The sequence below is a fragment of the Amborella trichopoda genome, chromosome 3 (assembly GCF_054954075.1).
Source record: "Amborella trichopoda isolate Santa Cruz 75 chromosome 3, AtrichopodaSantaCruz75HAP2 v2.0, whole genome shotgun sequence".
Lineage (NCBI taxonomy): Eukaryota > Viridiplantae > Streptophyta > Magnoliopsida > Amborellales > Amborellaceae > Amborella > Amborella trichopoda.
The window spans coordinates 49621045-49645234 of record NC_142338.1 but is presented as its reverse complement, the minus strand read 5'-3'; the positions used below and the strand labels follow the sequence as shown (position 1 = coordinate 49645234).

General features: G+C 36.9%; 1 protein-coding gene across 7 annotated transcripts; it reads left to right on the top strand.

Annotated features, from left to right (window-relative positions):
- Positions 1 to 1411: 1411 nt before the first annotated feature.
- LOC18429101 (histone acetyltransferase HAC1) lies at positions 1412 to 23353 on the top strand. 7 transcript variants are annotated; one of them, XM_011623382.3, is made up of 15 exons: positions 1412 to 1703; positions 4566 to 4964; positions 5076 to 6964; positions 12023 to 12316; positions 12405 to 12683; positions 15568 to 15696; positions 15845 to 16045; positions 16791 to 16933; positions 17195 to 17501; positions 17771 to 17910; positions 18611 to 18689; positions 19330 to 19698; positions 20269 to 20480; positions 20573 to 20691; positions 23128 to 23353. In XM_011623382.3, the coding sequence occupies exons 1-14, from the start codon at positions 1688 to 1690 to the stop codon at positions 20670 to 20672; spliced, it is 4557 nt and encodes a 1518-aa protein (XP_011621684.2). In that variant the 5' UTR covers positions 1412 to 1687; the 3' UTR covers positions 20673 to 20691; positions 23128 to 23353. The 7 variants fall into 7 exon arrangements, 4 of the variants coding, with proteins under 4 accessions (XP_011621684.2, XP_088717225.1, XP_088717224.1 ...); XR_016051452.1 differs by having other exon boundaries at positions 1413 to 1703; positions 12405 to 12688; positions 17825 to 17910; XR_016051450.1 differs by having other exon boundaries at positions 1413 to 1703; positions 12405 to 12688.
- The last annotated feature ends 837 nt before the right edge of the window (positions 23354 to 24190 follow it).

Sequence of the window (24190 nt, the reverse complement as noted above, 5' to 3'; positions counted from 1 at the left end):
AATTGAAATAACATACCTCTTTAGTCTCCTCCAATACCTCAAAAATTTATATTGTAATTACCAAACCTTCTAGTTTACTAATCAAACTTCTCCTTATTTTTTAACTCGTATCCTATAGATTTTGAATTTAGTATCATAGCTTTATTGTTTATTTGAAATTATATAGAGGGACATTTGAAAGATTCATATAAAAGATAAATAAAAATAAGGTTTATCATAATAAAATCATGTTATTCTAATAATTGTTCCAATGATTTATCCTGTTGAAACCAATGCCATGGTAGAAAACATGTGATCGCATGTAAGTACCAAAGGCATTTAAAATAAGTAGGAAATAATGTATGACTGTAAAATGATACAAGTTATTATTAAAAAATCTTTTTGGAATGGTGATAATATTATTATTAGAAATCCTTTTGAAATGGTGTGATGACGATTTTTAATTATTTATTTTAGTGAAATTTTGTAACAAAAAATAAAGAAATGATAATTCTACATTTTAGTGAAATTCTGTGACAAAAAAGAAATAAATGATAGTTTATAGGCACGTGCTGGTAAAATATTGGTAATGTATTTCTTATATTTCTTCCAGATATAGCCAAACAACAACAATATATTTTTCTAAGTTGCATCTAAATACTACCTAAACAATAACAATCCATTAAGAAATAATGTATTACGCTAGTAATATATTTCACATACAAGTGGCTCCTAAATATCAGTTTCCCACACCTTGAGATGCAGACAAAGAAACGGCTGGGACGTGTACTTGCATTGCTCGAAGTCTATCTTGAGTAGAGGAATAAAGCATCCTGGCCATCCATCTTTACATTAGACGGTCAAGAGACGTCCTTATCTCCATTGATTTTGGATATACTGCTCTTTGACATCGAGGGAGACATGTACATATCCTTTAGATTTGATTCCCTTAGTTCCCTAACCTACTAGGTTTAGATTTATCCTCTCACCACGCGTATTAAAAATGTTAAGGGTGGTTTGTATAGAGCCTAGGCTCTAAACAATCAAATTAGAGCCTGTATTTAAATAGTATCACGAAATATAAAATATTTGTGATAGCTTTAAAATATATTTTTATTTTTATTTATAAAGTTTAAAGCTTCAAAAATAGTGTAGATCGTAGATATACAAAAACTTGAAAATTGACGGTAAAAAAATACATTATAAAATATACTATTTTCAAAACTTGAAATCCATTTTTTTTCATGGCCATGCATCTTGATGTCGAGATGATCAATTTGAGGATATTTGGGCATCAAAACAACCTCTTCTAGTGAAATTTTTTAGATAGGTTTAAATTTGATTGTTTAGAGCCTCGGCTCTATATAAACTTTTCCCAAATGTTAAATGAACAAATCTTTTTTATTCTTACTCAATACATAGGTAATGATTCAATTATCTAAATTAACTGCAACATCTCTCCCTCCTTTTACCCTCCAACGAGAAAATTTAAAATTGAGTGAGTAGTGAGAGAGAGAGAGAGAGAGAGGAAAATCGAGAGGGGACAGGCAATTAGATAGAGATAAGGAATTCTCCACAATTTACAGAGAAGAGGTTAAATAAAAGATAAAGACTAGAGAGAGATGAAAGATGAAGCCCTGGGGGGAAACCCTAGGGCAAGGAATTCCCATATCGTATCAATCTTAATCAGTTTTTGTCAATTGCAGCAATGGCAGAGAGCACAGGTATGATTCATTCTTGTGCTTTGATTTTTCTATTTTTCTTTATTTTTATCGAATTCACCATTACATATATGATAATGTAACCCTAATTTCAAACTAGAATATTACATGGATGGGTGGTTTCACGTTCTTGTTTAATCTGAAATTCTAGGAGGATCGCCCATTCTTGGGTAACTTGGATTTGCATGTTTTTGCGAATGTTCATGAATTCTTCCTTTGTTTACTGAATTCGCTTTTTTTTTTTTGGAAATTGTGAACTGTATTATTGAATTCGCTTTTATTTGAGCTTCTTAAAGAAATGTCCGCTCCGGGACTTAGTTTGATTGAGCATGTTGAAGATAATTCGTGGATGGGACTCTTGGTTCTTTTCGTTGTATTGGATATTGTTCTAGCTGATACATTTAGAGAATGCCCCGTTGTGGGGTACTCAAAGTTTGCATGTTTCTTTAATACTTCTTTAATGGTTTTTGGTTATTTTGTTTTTTTTGAATTTTCTTTTGCCTGATATTATAAAAAATCCCAATTGTGTGCTTATTTCAAACGGGAACCTTTCTAGAAAAGTTGGTTTCATTGTCTTCCAACTAATATTATCAGAAAAATACCCGTTTTAGGTTTACTTGATGTTACCATGTTTTGGAAGTATTCATGCCTTATTTCTTTGGTTCTTTTTATTTTTCTTGAATTTGTTTTGAAATTATTAAATAAATGTCTATTGCATGGCTGGTGAATTTAGCATGTTTCAGAGACAATTCGAGTATGGTTTGTATGGTTCTTTTCTCTCTTTGGAGTTTTCTTTTACGAGATATATTTAGGGAGTATTCCATTGCACAATTACTTGCTAGAATAAGACTATCATTCAAACACCCATAGCGAAATTACTCACTTTTCAGAAATATTTTGATGGATGATTCCCTTGGTTCTTTCCATTTGTTGTAAATCCGATTTCATGTTATATTCTTAAAGAATCCCCTGCTGTAGTGACTTGAAAGCATGTTCAGAAACATTATTAGATGTTTCCCATGATTCTTTTGATTTTTTTTAATTTGCCTTAGTGCAAGATCTTGCCGAACCCAAAAAGTTTCAGATGATGATGATGCTTTAGTGTGGGATCTAAAGGAACCCACTAATTCAGGGCTTATGGAAATTAGCATGTTTCATAGATCTTTCTTGTCTAGCTCCCCTGTGGTGTAGGGAAATTGAAATTTGAAAGATCAGTAAAATCAGCAAAACATCTTAGTCAAGCACATGCAACTTTGGGGTAACCCTAAGGTTTCTCCCCACCTAGGGCCCAAGCCTTAAGCTTCTTTATTTCTTCTTCAATAGAAGTTTGTTTTTCTTTTCTGAGAAAAAGTGTGTGATCCCCCTCCAGCCATCCATGCACCGCTTTAATAATGTTTATTTAAATGTTTTGTACAGTTTTTGCCCATACAATTAGACTTTTGACGAAAAGAGTCTTAAAGCAATGAAATTATATATATATATATATATATATATATATATGCTGGCAGTTCACCCTCCTGAAATTGCTCTTTTACCTGCATTTTTTTCTAGACCTAGAAATACAAATCTAGGCCTATATATAGGCTCGGCTTTGCAGATTTCAAGTAATCTACTATTCATTTATGCTGGTAATAAGCATGGATATATATATATATATATATATATATATATGGAAAATACTGAGATTAGCCTACTAGCTCATATGAACATATGAGCCTAACGGATCTGGGCCGATTTGACTGTCACGACCTCATTTCGTATTTGAATTTTAATTTTTTTTATACAAATCCAAATAACATGAAAATTTAGGCGTGTGTTCTTCTTATCAAGGCGCACCTAATAAAATATTTAAAAAATAATTCACAAAAAATAAATTGACCAAAATACCCTTGAAACTTTTCAAGGGTATTTTGATCAATTTATTTCTCGCAAATTATTTTTTTGATATTTTTATTAGATTATCCTATTTTTGACGAATACACGTCTAAAATTTCAAGTTATTTGGATATGTAGAAAAAAAACTTAAAATTCAAACACGAAGTGAGGTCGTGACCGTCAAATCGGTCAAGATTCAATCTAGGCCGTTGGGCTCATATGTTCATATGAGCTAGTGGGCTAATCTAAGCATTTTCCTATATATATATATATATATATATATAGCCCTAAAACAATTAAAAAAAACAGCTATTCAAAGTTTCAAACTATTTCTTACTCTTTTTCTTCTTCTTCCTAGAAACCCGCCTACCCTCCTAAGGTTTCCATCTGCCAAATATGAGCAGGAATTAGGAGGAATCTCTTGCTCCCAAAGACGATACTCATGCTTACTTGGTGTGCTGTGCTCATCATCTGGTCCCTTTTTTTTTTTCACAATTTTCTTAATGTGATATGTCCAATGAACACCCCTCACAGTACCTGGAGGATGTTTCTAAAACATTTATTTAATGGTTTCCTTGGTTCATTTCATTTTCTAGTATTCCCATCAATCTGAATTTTATGTGGTATGCCTCGTTGCAGGTTTACTTGAAATTAGCATGCTTCAGAATATTTGTTGGATTGTTCCATCTGTTCTTTTTAGTTTCTTGAATTTGTTCTCCCCTTTGATTTTTTAAGGAACCGGATCCCTTCATTGCAGTGTTCCTTGAAATTAGCATGTTTCCCCCAAGTTTTTCTTAGATGGTTACTTTGAGTTCTTTCATTTTTTATGTTAATTTTCTTTTAACCGATACTACTAAAGAATCCTCAATTGCAGGGTTATTTGAAACTAGCTTGGTCCTGAAATATCTCATTCTTTTTTTTTATAATGATGCTTTTCATTTTATTGAATTATCTTTTTCTTGAGATTTGTAAGGGAACCCCATGTTGCAGGTTTACAGGATAGCATATTTCCAAAAGATTTCTTGGATGGTTCTGTTGGTTATTTGAATCGCAGCACAACAGTGGCTCTGGATAGCAGTGAAAGCAGAAGAATTCATGCTCCAGGATGGAGCAAACAAGAGTCAAGTGGCATGAATGCTCCTGATAATGGAATAGAAGCCCAGCCTTTTTTCCGACCGCTTCAGTTGGGCTGTCTTGATAATGGGGAGGACTTCAATGGGGGATTCTCCATGGGAAGGTCTGACTTTGTTGTAAAGATGAATCAAGAAGTCAACTTACCGACATCAAATGGCAGTGGAATTCCTAATGGGTATTTGAATGCTTTTCAGCATCTCAGTTCATCAGAAGTGAGGCCACAAATTGGTCAACAAGATCGACAACAAATGGGCAGTAAGTTTCCTCTTTTCCCTTTGTTCCTTTGTATTTTAACTGTTCATATTTTATAAAGTCTGTAAAAACAGTGGATTTATGGTGTTTATAACATTGTATTTTACAATATAGGGTTATCACATGTTCTAAATGCTAGTGGCTTCTCCAATTATGAAAATTTATATAAATCAACTGTGCCTTCAAACTGTACAAGGGGGAGCATGATGAATTCAAAGAGGGAAGCGTCGTATTCAAGATTTAGACTTGTCTCTGAGGAGCAAACCAATCAACAAGCTTCTCAGTTTCCATTTGAAGGTAGGCATTCAGGTTCAGGGGTTTTCAAGGAACCATCGTGTATGAATTTGAACTCATCAAATTCACAGCTCCTTCAACATCAGACTCATCTGAAGGATCAAAGTCTAAAATGGTTTAAAATTGATGTTCCAAGCCAGAATCCAAGGGCTTCAAACTCCTCTGGGCCTGAATTGCCTGAATCAGGGGAAAAATTGTGCCATGGAGCTTTCCAGAATCAGTTTCCCCAACAGCATTTGATTTCTCAGAGCCCATCTAGCTATCAGCAAAACCATTTTGAAAATGATCCCAGTAATGGGTGTCACTCAATGGATCACCAGTTTATGCCAAATGAAAGACAAACATTGCTGTCACAGAATAAAATAAGTCTACATCCTGCAAACCATCTCTGTGTTTCAACTGCTGAATTGCAGAGAGGAGCACCAAAGCAGGGAGTATTGGAGATGCATATGAACGGTATATGCATGGGCACCTATCAGTCACAATCTGCAGTGATGACGCAGCATGGCAGTGAAGATGTTTCTAAAAAATCTGTTCCTTCGAATGGGGAACCTCTGAATGTGCAATTTACTGGTTCAATGAAGTGCCACCTGTCAAAAGCTTCTTCTTCTCGGACCCACGCCCTCGAAAAGTGCGATAATGAAGAATGGAAATGCGTAAATGTTGAATGGCTGGTTTTCTTGCACCATGGCAACAAATGCTCAGCTTCAGCAAGCCAATGCTCCTATTGTCATTGTGGGAATGCTCAAAAGATTTGGATGCACATTTCTAGTTGCAAAGGAGTTCAATGTCCACTTCTACTTTGCCAGCCACTGAGGAAATTGTGGGGGCACTATTGTTGCTGTAGTGACCAAGCTTGTCTTATTTGTGGTTGTGTTCGCCGGGTTACATTTCTACATAAGGCATCTTTCAACCTGCCATCAAATTCTCGGAAGGTGGATATCACAAGGAGCAGTAAACAGAATATAAAATCTGAGCCTTTGGGGGATGTGCAATATCCACTAAAAAGAAATAGGGTGCATTCTTCAACAGCCCAATACTTGCCAGAGCCCGTGTCAGATCCTGAGCAAGAAAAACCCAGTGTTCAAATTGGTGAGCCTGCTTTTGTAGGACTTGTGGATAGTTCCTTGACTTCTGCTAATGGAAATCCAGGGAGCCAAATGGAAAATGGAATAGATCCCACATGGCATGGTCACAAGATTCCGAGCTTTCAGCTTCCAGAGGATCTGCAGTCTCCAATGAAAAGAATGAAGGTCGAGCACTCCTCAACAAAATATATTTCGTTAGAACCTTTAACCCCAACATCAGAGGTTTGTGATCTAGGGCAAGTAAAAGCAAGTGGTCAAGTCAAAGAGCCTGTTGTTGATCAAGATGAGGATACATCTATGAAGATGGGAAGTTCATTGACTTTTTCTCATGAGAATCCTGGGAGCAAAATGGAAAATGGTCTGGAGCACACTTCTCAGATGAAAGGTGGTGTTTCTTTCACTTCCTCAGGTGAATTAGCATCCCAAGTCACCAATGAAGATTGCACTGAGGTCGACAAATGCAGGATGGAAGTGAACCAGAAATCTCTTGTCTTACGAGCTGTTCATGAAGAAGGAACTGCACAAGGGAAGCAAAAGATAAGAGGTGCTTCTTTGCTTGAGTATTTCACCCAAGAGCAAATTAGGATTCATATCAAAGCTCTCAGACAGTTTATTGGTCTGGTTAGTAGTCTACTTTCTCAAGTCATGTCCATCTAGTTTCCATGCTTCTTGATATCTTTGTTATGGGAAGGAATGCAGACAGTATGTTTCCTGTAGGACTTAATATTCTGAAATATCTTTTGCGTTGGGGTATATGACATTGTCGTTCTTTATGCTGATTGTAACAGTAAGCTTTACACGTTTCTCTATTGAATTGCAAACTTTGTTACATGTCATTTGTTTGTCCTAAAGAATCTGCCATCAGTTGTGAATTTTCTTTTTCTCTTTGTGGATGAGGTGTTCTACCACATTTTTATGGTGCATATGATTGAGTATATAAGATTGTGTTACATGTCATTTGTTTGTCCTAAAGATTCTGCCACCAGTTGTGAATTTTCTTTTTCTCTTAGTGGATGAGGTATTCTACCACATTTTAATGGTGCATACGATCGAGTATATAAGATTGTCAAGATAGTTAAAGATTTAAAGGGCTATTTAATTTAATATCTGAAGAGAATTGATTTTGAATATCCTCGAGGTGTTTACTTTGTCTTTTATAAAGCAATATATACTTTTCGGGATTATTCAGTCTTGAACACTGTATATAAAATGCTGGTGGGATCCTCTTGGTGGCACCATTGTCCATCATACAATGGTCTAGTTTGAATTATTTGAAGTTTGAATAGCCTAGTAAAAGCAAATCCTGCATGGTCCCCTAGAACATTACACCACATTTATTGTTTAATTGCATTCTTCAACATGCTTGATGTGGCACTTCTAAGTTGCTGACTTTCTAGAATATGGTCATAAATGTGATTCACCTCTTTAAAATTTTCCTTGTTGAGGAAGTAGCTTCACTCTTCTCTTCGCTTCAGGTTTCTGAAGGTGTTCCTCTCCAAATTGTAGAGGTCACCCTTAACGCCTTTATTTCTGGTGGTTTGCTTACAGGATTGGTGTCCTAATACGGAAGTATAGTTCTACAGAGATTTGGTTTGCTTTTCCTTTTGCTAATTAATTATTGTGTATCAGTTTTTGGGCATCTCCTTATTCTTTCATGAGTAATTGAATGGAGGTGGTAGGAACTTGAGATTATTCCACTTGGACGGAATCATTGTTGTTGTCATGTTACTTGAAAACCATATCATTCAGATCTGAAATGGTCTTCCTTTACATTATGACAACTTGGTGACTTGGCCACAACATAACTCGTCATAGAGAACTTGAGTAGATCTTGTAATAAAATTTTTGTGGTAATGTGTGGGGTACATCTGTGCGAAAACTACAAAATGGTTGTAGTTGAAGGATAATTCATGAATATTAGAAGACCATAAGAATGCATATAAGTAAAATAAAATCATATCATGAACTGTTCCTGTTGTTTTGGTTGCGGAGATCCTTTTGAATGGCTAAGGTCACTATGGTATTTGGTTTTGTGCTGACCCATTGTCTCTTTGCATGAGCCTGATTCCAATGTGGTTATTTTAAGTGTCTTGAGAAAACACATGCTCCTTCGCCATTGGCTACTGGTTGATAATGGGCATAGCGGCATAGGCCTTCTAGTGGTAGCCATAATAGCCTCATGTCCACAATGCTTGAGATGGATATTAAGGCATCAAAGGAACTGTGAGTGGTCTCCTGGGTCATCCACCTCTCTCCATATTGGTTTTTACCTGCCTGTTCCATTCAGATCCAAGAAGTATGCTTCGCCAAAGTAGCGCCAAGGAACTAAAAGATTTCTGACCAATAAGCCTCCTTAATAGCTCCCATAAACTCCTCTCTTAGGCCTGAACCAAGAGGCCTTTTTCAAGGACAAAAAACAGATCCTAGACAGGCACTCGTGGCCCACAAATGCATCCATTCAAGACACCTACACAAGATCTTAGGGTTTGTGGTCAAATTAGACTGGAAGAGGGTCATTTGCCCGAACCAAGGGGCCTTTTTCAAGGACAAAAAACAGATCCTCGATGGCACTCGTGGCCCACGAATGCATCCATTCAAGGCACCTACCCAAGATCCTAGGGTTTGTGATCAAATTAGACTGGAAGAAAGCCTATGACCATTTTAATTGGACTTTGCTAGACGAAACATTAGTCAAACTATAAAATGACCCAAGCCCTCGCCAAAAGATTGGGTTTTGGAGTGGAACCCTTACCCACAAAGCACCTAGGCCTACCACTTTGCATTGGCAAAGTCCAGTAGTGGAAAGGTTCAACTCGAAAATAGCGACCTGGAAAGGAAGGTTTTTCTTATTGGCTGGCTGTATTGTCCTAATCAAGGGTACCCTTTCAAATGCCCCTATCTGCCAAATGTCCCTCTTCCAGATGCCGGCCTCCATCAACGTGATTATAAAGACTAATGGGGGATATTTATTTATTTATTTTTGGTCTGGCGGGGGGGAGAGTTGCAAATTCCACCATGTATCTGGGAAACTATTTCCCTTCCCAAATCGCAGGGGGGTCTAGGCATTTGAAATTTGAGGCAATGCAACACATGCCTTCTCCTTAAATGGTTACACCAACACTTGTTGCTAAGAGTTGTTACGCAGAAGTGCCGACATCATCAGCTTGGTTACCAAGTGGCAACCAAGTGCAATATTCTCGAGTGCATGGCACTCATTTTGGGCCAGCCGTAACCAGTTTAAGAAAAACATTTCACTTAGGACAAGAAGTGGTGACTGGGTTAGCTTTAGAATGACCTTTGGATTGAGGACTTCCCCCTTTGTAGTCCCTTACAATCACCTTTTCACTTGACCACAAACCAAGAAGATACAGTGGCTCAATCTTTGAATTATTGTGCGACTCAAGAGTGTCATGAGGGGTTTGTTGGAACAAGAGTAAGTCGAGTTTGCAGCCCTCTTATCCCTCTTGCAAGCCACTTACCTACCTCTAGGGTCCATGACAAAATCAATAGGATGCCATCTCCATTCCGGTACTTTCACTGTGTCATTCTTATATGGCATACTAAACTCACCCCCCTCACCCTCCACCTTGGGGGGGGGGGGTGCAACCTCCATCATGTAACCTTGCCAAAACAACATGGCTGAAACCTATCCCTCTCCAAATTCAAACTTTCAGTTGGATTGCCGTCTCGAAAGGAGCAGTCACCGTGGACCAGATACAAAGACAAATTGATGCATCATGTGTAAAATGACGAGGAAACAAACAATCATCTTTTCCTCCACTGCGAAGTGGCTGGGTCCCTGTGGGCTGACCTGCTGCAATTATTTCTGCATCCTTGAGTCCTACCCAATCATCCCTCATCTATTCAAGGCCTACTTCTTACCTCCATTTGCAGCTGCAGGCCATCCCCTTTGGAGGGCTGTGCTAGCAGCAAGTATTTGGGCACTATGGACTGAAAGAAACACTAGAATTTTGGAAGGAGGAGCTTAAAGATCACATCAAAGCTATGGAAATCTTTCAAATTCCACACTACCACAGACTTCCTCAATAATCGGTATCAATGTTTCAAGCAAGGACACCACAAATTTCACGGTTGTTCCTTTGGAGACCACTGGAATATGGACAAATCAAATTAAATTTTGACGGTTGCTCACTTGGCAACCCGGGACTTGCTGTTTATGGGGGTCTTTTCATCGACCATGCTGGGGACATCATCACATACTACTCCGGTCTCATTGCGCACTTTGATGCCACTATGGCTGAAACTGTGGCCCTTTTAGAGGGCATCAAAAGATCTAGTCAGAATTGGGGTACATCTTTAGTGATAGAGGGTGACTCAAAAAATGTCATTTCTTGGACATACGGTCTATTTGCCCTTGACATCTCGAACACATTTTTGATCAAATATTTGATCTATGGAGGCATATTTAATTCTCATTTCCCCTCATTTCAGAAGACGTGGTGGAAGGCAAACTCAGCAGCTGATTGATTCCCCAAAGAAGGAGCTCCTGAGCGCATTGCAAATGGAACTGTTTTGGCAACTTTTTGAGCTGGGTTCCACTCATCTTAGTATCTCTTTTTGTTTGTTAGGTCCACCTTCCCATTCTCCAATTGTCCAGAGCACCTAAGTGCGTGTCTCATTGTTGTGATGTATGTAGCACCCGACTTTTGGGTTGCCATTTTTTGGACTTATTCTGTAACTACTTCTTTACTTAATACAAACGTTAACTTCTCCCAAAAAAAAGTGTGCTGTGGGTAAATGATGAGAGTTTTGAGACAACAATGAACCAATGAAAGGCAATCGTAAGTGCAATCTTCTGTCATCAAGGGCTTTTTGCCATTTGGGACTGAGATAGAAGGGCCTTCCCTCGAATTTAAATTATCCTGGCGAACTCTTGTACTTCTCTTCATTTAAACATGTCTTTGTCTAAATTCTTTGTGGGTTTCTTTGAATGGGCACATTAATATTTTGCAAGTTCTATTGTACTTTCCTCTTTTCCTAGTTGGCATTTTTTATTTTCTTTTTTCTCGATTGGTAACTTAGTTTAATTAATCTGTGTACAGTTTAAATGTATAGCAATATGCATGTAGATGATATGCCTATTTCTTTACAGTCAAAACATTTCTTAATTTCATTAATGGGGAATGGATTAGTTGATCTGTTGGCCTTTAACTCTTTCTTCATAGATACCTAGGTAATTGGGGCCCATGTTATGAAAATGAGGTGTGAACAAGATGTATCTGCATTTATCCTGCCAATCCACAAGGGTTGTGGTTCTTTTTGGTAGATAGTGGCGTATTGGGATAAATATTGGTAGCCTTTCTATAATTTTAGACATTTGGCATTTTAGTCATGCTTTTCTAGTTGAGAAGTTTTCTGTGCTAATTCTTTGGATTTTTTCATTCCATAACATAGTAGCCGTTCTATGATGCTTTAAATAAATTTATCTCATAACCTCTTCAACTGTAACATGTGACTTTGATTTTTTTTTTCTGCAATGGTAGTTATTTCATCTTAGTTTTCCCTCAAAATGTCGTCATAACCTCTTCAACTGTAACATGTGACTTTGATTCTTTTTTATGCAATGGTAGTTATTTCATCGTAGTTTTCCTTCAAAATGTCCTTATGTCAGTTATTATTATGAGATTCAATAACTTTTCGTGTTTTCAATATATCAAGACGAAAGCAAAGGCAGAACAATGTCAAGCAATGCAGAGTTCTTCAAATCAAAGTTCTTGCCAGTTGTGTTGTATGGGGAAGCTCTCTTTTGCACCTGATGTGTATTGCAATCTATGTGGACTTCATGTCAAGAGAGATGCTATATATTATACCACGAGCAAGGGGAAGAAACCGTCTTATTTTTGTCCCAAATGCTTCCATGGAGCACGTGGAGAGTGTATTGAAGTTGAGGGATGCAAGGTTCCCAAGTCAAGTCTTGATAAGAAAAATAATGTTTGTGAAATTGATGAAGAGGTTGGTTTTAATCTTTTTAGAATTGGATATGACATAATTTTCATCTGTGGATATTTTCCCCTTACTTTCGTGTGATGCTTCATTGCAGTGGGTTCAGTGCGATGGATGTAAATCCTGGAACCATCAGATATGTGCCCTTTTTAATAAGAGAAAAAATGATTCACGGCAAGCCGAATACACCTGTCCTTACTGCTACTTGAAGCAAGTCGAGGGAGGTGAGAGAAAACCTTTACCTCAAAGTACTCTTCGCAGTGCAAAAGATTTGCCGACAACAATCCTTAGTGATCACTTGGAGCAAAGGCTGTTTAGGCGGCTTAAGTGGGAGAGAGAAGAGAGAGCAAGAATATTGGGCAAGAATTTTGATGAGGTAAGGTAACTACTCTATAAAGGGTCTTTTTTCTCAAATTATCCTCCAATTTCTTTTGGCTCTTGTGTGCTTGTGTATGTGTAGTGGACAAATTGAAACGATCATGGTTTGTTGACATTTTTCCTTGAATGACTCTATGTTCAGGGAATGGAAGGTTTATCTTGTTACTTATTTTATGGTACAAATTTGGGCATGAATTCTTCAGATCTCTTGGTATTTAAATAATGCTATAATAGGATAGATGAAGGTCGCTAAATGGAGACGTACTCTCATATCCATGCATTGGATGCTCATTTTATTTAGTATTGCGAATTCACAAGATGATATAGCATCTCTATCCTAGGTATGGAGAAGAAGCTTTAAGCAACAAGATGTTCTGTTTCGTTTTCATGTTGACACTTTAATTTAAGCTGATTCTTTTGGTTGCGTGACTTTTACTATCAAATGATTTTATAGACAACATCTCTATCCTAGGTATGGAGAAGAAGTTTAAAATAGCGATGGATTTCTGTTTTATTTTTCAGGTTGATGCTTTAAGTTAAGCTGATTCTTTTGGTTGTTTGACTGTTATTATCTAATGATTTTATAGGTCCGTGGGAGAAGAAAGGCTTCTCTTTTACTTCATTATATAATCTGGAATGATTTATTAACATTTTTAAAGGGTTTTTTTTCCAAGTATACCAATCTAATGGTGATGTTAGACAACCCTACTCGCTAAATCTTGACCACAAAATGCCCTCAATATGGCACTCCAATTTTTATGCAATGCAATTTAATTGAAATTTAAACCCCCTCCTAGACATTAGGAGAGGGACATGGGCTAGAGAACCTCATTTGAAATTCAGACTTCATTTGCTGGTGGAGTGAAATTGGCTCTAATACCCCTCCCCTATAACTTGGAGTTGGAGTAATACAACTTACGGGCACTCTAAAGTCCAGATTTTGGGAGTTGGTTTTTCTATCTTCACCATTAGAATGGGAAATTATAGAAAACATGTAGAAATTTGTGCCTTTTTTTTTGTTTTTGTTTTTCGCCCTTTCTTTTTTGGATCGTATTGCTATATGAAGAAAATGGAATGACTGAAATTTATAAGTTGAATAAATGTTACTTTATCTTAAACAAATCTGGTATGCCGAAACATTTCTTTTTGGGATAAAAGTTTCGTGTTGTATTTTAATTCCTTTTAGAACCTTGCAAGTCATGTTTCACATCACTAACTTGGTGTTCCACTTGGGCGCCTTAGAATAAACATGTTTCCAAAGCCTCTAGGATTAAAACATGATATAAAAAAGCAAATATGCAGTGAGCTGACATTTGTATCAATTGGTAGGGAATGGAACTTCGGGTAATCTAGGTGTTGATGCTTTCACTGTTTTGAAACTTGGAGTGTGATGTCTCACACACATACCAAGTCCAAAAAGTTCCAATGAGATTTAGCCAGTTCTCTTAAGAGTCGGCTGAGTCTCACCGAGTCAACTCCCTAATCGTTAGTATGATTGGGATAGGGACGGATTCTGAGATTGGATTGGGAGCGAGGGATCGTGAAAGCCTAGGTCCCGAGGTTCGGGATCACTTTTTGTACACCCCAAAATTTAGGGATCGAGATCCAGTGCATTTGGGAGCTTGATCCGAACTTCTGGGGTTCAGATGATAAGTTCTACAAGATCAGGCTCCATCTGGTTGAAAATCAAGGTCTTTGAGTGCACATAACTAGGCTTCTAGATCGGGAATTCTGTCTGTATAATCTTATAAATAATTAATGAAGTTTTTAAAGATTCATATTATTATTTTTCTAATGTAAGAAGTCCAATCATTCTATTTTTTGTACTCTTTTGAGTGTAATTTACATTTTAATTAAGTAATGAAAAATCAAAGGAACTGAAAATTTGGAACTTTGTAGAAAAATTAGGAAAATCAGATCATTATATAATGTTTTACTTTTTACATTCTGAATGATTTTTTAATGACTTTACGCAATAACAATCACAGCTATCCGTCTTTTTTGAATAAAGAAAATATTAAGATAAGTGTACTAAGTTGAAGCGCGATGTAACTTTTGACATGTTAAAGAGCCCAACCAAAAAGGACTGTATGGTCTACTACCACCAGAAATTATGTATGTGAACAAAACATGCAATCGATATATTATATATTACTTAAAAGTGTTTAAGTGGTTACCGCAAATAGCCGTTGCTTAGCATTAATTGAAACTCAAGGTCTGAACTTGTGACGTATTAAAGAGGGCAAGAGGGACAGTAGAGCCTATTACTAAAGGAATCTTGATCACATGTTTGTGGAACTTCGATTTAGTTTACCTTTGGACCCACAAGTATGATGCAAAGGAACTTGGATACTGTGTAACTGAGGATCTAGATCTCTAACAGGAAGGATCAAGCTCTCGGAGACTAAAAATTGTAGAGGAGCAACATCGTCCTCTCTGGAGTGCAAGAGCACTTTCCAGAGCTGCATCAACCCCTTGGTTGGGAGATCCTGGTAACTATGGATTCCCTGTGACAGCGAACAGAAGTGGGATAAAGAGGTCACCCTGTGGGTGATATAGTAGCAATGGTATGCATGAGATGTTCCTATTTAAGCAATGAGCTGCAGGAAATTGGAGCTGCTAGAAATTGGGTTCAAGCCTTGCAGACCATGTTTTGCAACTTACCGTCCCTCTTTGAATTCTGTTTCTCAAACCATTTGTTTTTAATATGGCTTAGTTGTTGCTGATGGTGTTTCCTTCCATATGATGATGCGAGTTCTAACCATCTGCATGCACTGTTAAATGTTTGGCATACTGTAAAATTGTGGCTCTTGTTTCATGGAGGAACGGAGTGTTCAACTTGCAACTTACATGCATTTTAATGATGATCAAATTGGTTTCAGGTTCCAGGGGCAGAAGATCTTGTAATTAGAGTTGTCTCCTCCGTTGACAAGAAATTGCAAGTGAACCAACAATTTCTGGAGATCATTAAAGATAATAGTTACCCAACTGAATTTCCATACAAGTCAAAGGTTCGAAACATTTCCAAAATAAAAAATTAGGGAGCCAGGCATGATGCTCATGCCATCAGTTTTTAGGCATGTTGAAAGAAGTCTTGGCTTGATGTTTTCTGTTTGCTTGATCATATTCCTGACCTGGCTTTCTTGATGATTTTTGCAGGTCATATTGTTGTTTCAAAAAATTGAAAGCATAGATGTTTGCCTCTTTTGTGTCTATGTCCAAGAATATGGTTCAGAATGTCCGTATCCAAATAATCGTCGTGTCTGTATTTCATACCTTGACTCTGTCAAGTACTTCCAGCCTAATATTAAGGCTACTACAGAGGAGCCTCTTCGTACTTTCGTGTATCAAGAAATTTTGGTGAGGATCTCATATCTCTTCATGCTGTTCCTTTGTTTCCTTTCTTTTTGTTCATTGTGTCATCCGCTAATATGATGTCTTCCAATCCTGAATCACGCATTGCATTCATGGTTAAAAAAACTTCGTTATCAAATCAGATATAGCAGCTGATATAGTGGCCCTAGACCATGCCTGTCTTGATATTGTTATGGGGCCTAGGTCAATACTGGGAAAAATGGTCATATATTCCTGATTTCTGCTTATGTATTGGGTGATTTATATCAGTGTAAAGGGCAATATATTGGGTTTAATCTTTAATGAAAAATTGTAATTTTCCCAGTATAACTCCCTTTATTTCACTATTTCTAGAAAATATCATCCAAATATCTGCTATATTTCTGTTATTTTTTGAAATCTGCTGAATATTTAAAAATGAGATATAGCAGACAGGTGCTATGTCATTTCTGTTGTATCCTATATATTCCATATATAACCAGTTATATCATTTTGGAAAAATATCATTCTATGTCCCATTTGATATCTAATATATTGGTGTATATTGGTATATATTGGTACCAGTCCCCACCCAGTATGGTTGTTCATCCCATTTTCTTTTGAAGTTATTACGCCTCATGGTTTTGTTCCTAACGTTAAATATGTGATGCCGCCTTGTTAAAATATTTCAGCTTGGGTAGATATGGTTTTGTATTGGGCAATTGTTTCAGTGATCCGTGGAAGTTGGAAATGATTTATTTTCTTTTGTCAGGTTGGATATCTTGAGTACTGCAAAAGTAGAGGTTTTGTGAGCTGTTCTATATGGGCCTGCCCTCCTCGGAAAGGCGATGATTATATCCTGTATTGTCACCCAGAGATACAAAAGTCACCGAAGTTGGATAGGCTACGTCAGTGGTCAGCTCTCTCTCTCTCTCCCCCTGTGTGTGTGTGTGTGTGTGTGTGTTCGTGCGCATGCATGCGTGTGCGCAATCTAAAGCACACGCCTCCACGCCAATGTGCTTTTTTGAGCTTGTGTATTCTTATGTGCATCTAATGCAGTCATTCCTTTAAACGCTTAGTTGCTTACTAGACGTTCCAATTTCTTGAGGTTAAAGTCCTCTGTCTTGGAATGAAGCCTACAATGAACTGGAGGATAATTGCTTATTTCTTTGTTAGGTATCTTGACATGATATTGAAGGCCACAAATGACAATATTGTGGTGGAGAATACAAATATGTATGAGCAATTCTTTTTGTGTTCTGGTGAAAAGAAGGCGAAGGTGACCATGAGCCGTGTGCCATATTTTGAGGGCGATTACTTTACTAGAGAGGCAGAGTATATTATTGCTAATATTCTTAAAGAAGAAGATAGTAAAAGACTACGAAAGAGTGGAAAAAGACCAACTTCAAAAGTGGCTCCAGAAACTCAAACACAAGCTGCAGTTGCAAATGATGCTTCAAAGGAAGCGCTAGTTATGCAGAAAGTACGAACCAGTTTTCTTTTACCTGTATCTTTCAAATTCTAATTTTTTTTGCTACTCAAATTGTTAAATTGTTATACATGAACATGTTTGACCAATTTACCAAAAAGACATGCTTGACCTTAGATGCCGCTTTTGAATAAAAATATCATTATTGATCAGTTGCATTTCTCATCTTTTTGAGGATCTTTAACACCTGGTAATTTATGTGTTTCTTTCTTTGTTCATCTTATTCGTCTTATATGAATTTACACTGTTTTTTCCTTTGCCAGCTTGGAGTCTCCATTTGTAAAACTAGGAGTGATTTCATCTTGATCCACATGCAGCGTGCGTGCACCCACTGTGGTCAATTTGTACTATCTGGGAAGCTCTGGGTCTGCAACCCGTGCAAAAATATTTGTCTTTGTGAGAAGTAAGTGCTTATTTCTAACTGATCTTGATTTAGTGAATGAATTTTCACAAACAATGATTTAATTGACTTTTTCCCAATGGTTTCAAATGTTACTATTAAGCTAAATTCTCACAATACTTGAAAATCATATCACGTAAGTTTTTATTAAACTAGAAACAAAAGCCTCAGAAGAGGCCTAAACTGAATGAACTTCTTTGGTGTTTTATTTGGACCTTTAAATGAAAAGGTGATTCTTAGTATTCTTTGGAAAATCATATAAAATACTCTGATGGTTCTGAGATGACTGAAATTTAGAAACCAATTTTGAGGTGGAAGTGGGAGTATGAGCACCAGGGAAAGTGTGGATGCAGCAGAATTTAAATTGTATCACCTCCAAATCACATGGAGATTTTTTTTTTTGGGTTCTTGGGAGATGGAGTGTTACACACAGTGAAGAAGGACTAACCTAATAATAATAATAAAAAAAAAGGACTAACCTATCTTCTGCTTAGGTACATATCCATTTATGCAAAAATAAATATTGTAGTCCAGATATTGCAAAAATGTACCAAATTGGTTATTTTGAAGAACCAAATTGGTTATTTTGAAGAACTTATATTGAGCTTATCTTTTGCATTATGCATTATATATTTCAATTTAAATTTTGTTTTTGACTTTTAAATTACGAAAAATGTTAACTGCTTTGATGTTTCTCTTAAAGTTGTTATGATGCTGAAAGAAAACTTGCTGAAAAGGATCGTCATCCTAGTAACAAAAGGGGGGCACATGCCCTTTCTCTGGTAAGTCGAACATTTAGACACAGACAATCACATTTAAATTTCAGCATACATGGACTGCCTTCTATGCGTTTCAACTGTTGTATTTATGTTGTAACTATAATCATATGGACTACGGGAAAATCATAGTCCATTGGGTCATCGGGGACCATTGAAAAAGATGGGCGTTGATGGAGATAGAGTGGGATTCACTCGAGCATGACATGGAAACCACACTTTTTCTCCATCAGTTGATCATATCATTGGATGGTGATATTCCAATGGATAATGATTTTCCTGCAGTATGTTAATTTATAGTTTCCTTTCTATTGGATTGTAGTTATCCTTCCTAAAATGTTTTTACTGCTACATCAGTTAGCTTTTTTTGTTGCCATGCTTTTTAACTAGGAAAATTATACAAAGAGACTATTTACTTTTGAGACAAGGAGGTCACAATCACTCTTGTGTCTCAGATTTCAAATCAGGTGGTTGTGAACTTATCATTGACTAGACTCAAAGTTCAAAAACTATTTCTCACACTTTGTGACGCACACAGCCATCCAATTTAACATCTAATTGCTAGTAGCAATTATGACCTCCTTGTAACAAAGATAAATGATCTCGTAGTATACAATCCCTTTAACTATATATTAAATGCTTGCAGGTTGAGGTGGATGATGTTCCTTTAGACACCAAGGATAGGGATGAGATTTTGGAATCTGATGTTTTTCATACACAACAAACTTTCTTATGCTTCTGTGTAGACAATCATTTTCAGTTTGATACCCTACGCCGTGCAAAGCATTCCTCCATGATGATTCTCGACTATCTGCACAATCCAATGGCTCCTGTTTCAATCTCAAAATGCAACATATGCAATCTTGACATTGAGGAAGGCAAGGGCTGGCATTGTGAGACGCTCAAGGATTACGCCATATGTGAGAAATGTTTCCAAAGAGATGGTGGTGAGAATCACTGTCATCAACTGAAGGGTCGACTATCTGTTGCCAAGAATGAAGTGGGACATAAGGAGGTGAGCATTCATTGGCTATGTTTATGTTCCTTACGAACATTTGGTATGATACATCGCTAAGCTGAATCGTGTCTGTAAAGTTGTGAGAGATCCCATTCTGGGGTTCTATGCGTCGATGAATATGTGATTAGAAGAATTTTTTTTTACCATAGAGAAAGTATACTGGAATCCACTGAACTATCGTAAAACCACACCACAATTGGGTGATCCGCATTTGTTGAAGTGAGGGATGGTGATGGAGATTGAAAGGGCACTATCAGAATTTGATATGACCCAAGGCATGGCTTGCTCTTCCGTTACTGTTAACGGCTTCAGTACAGTACTGGACAGTCAATGGACATTTCCACAATGCAGTGAATTACATTACATATTCCCTTGACCATTTGTGTACCATTTAAATTTCTCATGATGAATATTTCTTTTAGGTTGTATGATATCTGTTTGACATATGAGAGACAATTAAAAATTACAGCACTATTATCCTGCATGCATACACATGGGAAAGGGCTCCTAATAGTTGTTTTCAACCTTTGATTGTATGATTTCTTTCCTTGGCCTCAAATAAAGCAGGATCTTCTTCGACATAGTGCGAGATGCAGGGTTGACCAATGCCAATATTCCAATTGTGTTAAATTCAAAGAACTTTTCCGCAATCATGCTAACTCTAGCCGATGCAAAGTCCGTAAAAAAGGAGGTTGTCTTGATTGTTTGAAGATGTGGCGGATCCTAGGAACCCATGCTCGGGGTTGCAGGGAATCTGGTTGTGATCTCCCCAGATGCAGGTATGTTCCCAACCTTTAATAAAATTTTGTTGTTCTCTAAAATTACAACGACAACAATTATAACAGTTTTTTACTTTGTCTTGTATGCTCAGAGATCTGAAAGAGTTTATTAGATCAAAAGATCAACAATCTGAGTCTCAGGGAAGATCTACTGTGATGGAAATGACGAGTAATCAGGCTTCTTTAAACTAAAGTGGATAAAAGCAATAAGGTATGGTTTCATAGTTGGTCAAATCTTTATTTGAAACTGCATAATTTTTAGTGTGAATATGAACTTGAATGAGTTTACTACCAACTTCTTCTGATTGGTAGAACACTTACTCCAGTTCAATATCATATCTATCTGATTGTCTCACTGTAAAGATCCTGTTTACATTTTCTTCATGTGTTTGGGTGTGTTGCATTGTTTTGGTACTTGTCAAGAAATAATTGAACTACCTGCTCATGTTGCCCTATTTATTTCTGTGGGCTATACTACCACTGAGAAATAATATGCTTTGCTTCCATGGAATGCAAAAATGATAGCACCTCTTCATGTGTCATTTCTTGAAAGGATTTTCTCTTTAATCCAGTTCTTATGTTAGAAAACTTTTTTCAGAATCTTGGTGCTGAAAGTTCTGTCTGTTGAGCTTAAATGGAAAAAACGTATAATAAAAATTATTCAAACATGGTTATCATCGACTGTTAAGGAGCTTTCCTGACTTCATTTTGTTAGGTTCATAAGCTAATCCAGTTGAAAGTATTGGAAAAAATTACATGATATCTTCCTCTTAAATCTTGCTGCAGTTGTTTCTTTTCGATATTCATCTGACCTTTGTTTCCTCCGCTTACATGGTTATGAACCCCTTCTAGTTCCCATTTTGTGTTTATTGCTCTGCTTCTCTTTAACCATGAAACCTCCTCATGCATCGAAGTTTTGAAGCATAACTAGATATATGCTTAGAAGATCTCAAGCTATTTTAGAGCATAGTTACAGGAAGCAGGAGAGAGAGTGGAAGAATGAGTGGAGGTGGGAGTGGATGAATGCCCGCCAATATTTTGAGTATTAGGGTAGGAAGCTGTTAGGGAAGGGATTCAAGAGCAGGAAAGGGATCAGATTACATCGTGAGAACACCATCCAAGTATGTGGTTCTTGCATCTAAATTGCACAATAATACGTGGAGTAGTATCATTTCTTGTTTGTGTGGCGCTCGGCTTTATAAGTTCAAAAATTACTAGATGGATCTGTCAACAATATAAGTTTTGACTGGTAGTTAATTGAAACTGTTAAGACTTGGATTACAGTTGAGTAGAGGAGATGTCTGTGCCTATGGAAAAGCTCTAGGATGATAGTTGAGTAGAGGAGATGTTTGTGCCTATGGCAAAGCGGCCAATGGTTCAAGTTTTTTCCAGAGACATTTCTAATGGGGACCCATGGCAAAATTTTGCTGCAGCTGTGTCATATTTCTTCTTCGGTCTGACTGTAAAAACCCATTTAGGACTTGAATAGACACCCTAGTTTAGTCTGAACACTTTCCTGTTTTTGCAGCACTGGCCTCATTGTTTGATAAAAATTTGGGTATCAAGGTTGTTATTCTTATAGGATATGTCATTTCTAATGATGCTTCTACCATATCTAGCCTCGAATCAGATTAAAAATATTTGGGCATCCTAGAATTTTCATGATCAACTGAAGGTATCAGTCAAACTGATAACAGTATCTTTAGGATGTGATCTCCCAAGCTCGAATTGCTAAAAGAAAGACTGTCGATACATCTCCGAAGCTAAATGCCAGCTATTCAACCTTAAGGGGTGATCTCTTAATTTGACTCATGACAGGTGTTTGATTGAAGGGCTTCTAGTTGGCAAGGATATATAATATGCAACAATTCTGGTTTAAAGAACTGCTTCTTGGCAGTAGTGCTACTTAATTCATGCAGACCAAAAAAAAAATGGAAACTTATTCCATCAGGCAAACACACGCTCATTTTTCATTTTTCCTTATATTTATCATTTATAACGAGTTTATCTATGCATCTGTATTTAGTTATGTTTGAAAATGTTAGGGAAGAAATTAGGAAATATGGGAAGGCAAATTTTTAATAATATCAGGAGGTTTACATCACCAAATTTGGAAAAAGATTATCTTGTGTGGTTCCAATGTCCACAACATTTGTGATATCATATTTAATAATCTTCTGATAGGACCCCAATGTACTAAAAACTTGATATTTGTTTCTATCCTTGGACAAATGCAGTGAAATTGAGATGTAATAATGAAGATCAAGGGTATAGACTCTAGAGAGTCAGAATTGTAATAGCAACAAGAATAAAATTGTATTTTGGTATCTCAAACAGCACTTTAGAAAAAAAAAAAAAAAAAAAAGAAATAAAAAAAAAAAGACAAAGAACAAATTGTACTATAGCAAACTGACTGGGGGACCTCATGTATTTCTGATAATGGATAGACTCCAGTTTGATTCAGTGGCCTTTTCCCTACTCTCTCTCTCTCTCTCTCTCTCTCTCTCTATCATCCAACCTTCTATTGTACATGTCTAATTTAAGATTGCATCCAACACATAGTAGTTTTATTGACGCTTCAATAATTCAGTGTCATTTCGTATTAATATGCTTTGAATTGATTCTGTCACCGTGTTTGTGTACACAGATCACCACATTGGACTGACATTCTTTCCCCGGAACAATTCACCGGTTGATGAAATAATTTGAAGGATCACGCTTCAAATGGGCAAATCAACAATTGTGAATAATTTAAATTTTTATTTTTGGTGGTCCGAGTTCATTGGCAATTGTGCAATTTTGTTATTTTGGAAACTGCCATGTAAATATTTGTTCCATCTCATCAAGGTATAACTCTACAATTTTGAGTTGCATACTTTGTCAGAGTGATTTGTTTGCTTTCTTGGTTTTTTTACAAGTTCTTGGAAATGTGATTGGTATTTAGCTGTTAAATCTTTATTACTGTATACAGCTGAAACTATGAAATCCGATGTTTTTTGGAAACCCAACGTTATATTGTCCCTTCAACTTAGCGGCAGACATCGGTTTGGGTGAGGGAGGTCAAAGTTTTGAACTCTTGAAGTATGTCTCTAAAAGCGCAAATAATCTAACCTAGTTTTGGTTTTTTGGTTCCCTTTGGGCTTCGGCTTAATGGTAGACATATCAATTTGGGTGGGAGATCAAGTGTTTAAACCTTCCAAGTCCCCTAGAGCCCAAATAAGCTGACCTAGCATTCCTGCCCATTTGATTCTACTATAACCACTTATGCACATGGGTTGAATATTAGTCACTCCATTTTCTGATATTACTCACTGTGTTATGGGTAAACCATGGGTGCAAATAATAAACCCCCTACTTCTCAAGGTTGGATCCACCGCTCCATCTCGATAGTGGAGGGTTGAGATTGACCATATATCCTTCACTCACGCCGAGCTTGCTTGGTGTATAGAACGGAGGGTCACGTAGGAAGCTCATTTTTAGTGAGAATTAAAAATGCATAGAGTTTTGAGTCAATTTTTTCAGAGACTGTAAAGAGGAGAGTACTGTTGATTATTGGAATGGGTAATAGAAAAGAGTTTCCAAAATTATTGACAACCAAGCGATGACATAGTGGCAGTAACTCAACTGAGAGTCTCTTCATAGTAAAAAGAGGAGCACTTTAGAGTGAGAGAACAACATAAAGGAAAAGTGTTCATGAATAAGAGGGAGAG

Coding starts and splice junctions, on each gene's coding strand:
- LOC18429101 (XM_020664228.2), top strand. Junction 4,965..5,075: donor AGATCGACAACAAATGGGCA/GTAAGTTTCCTC, acceptor TTTACAATATAG/GGTTATCACATGTTCTAAAT. Junction 20,481..20,572: donor TGTGATCTCCCCAGATGCAG/GTATGTTCCCAA, acceptor TTGTATGCTCAG/AGATCTGAAAGAGTTTATTA.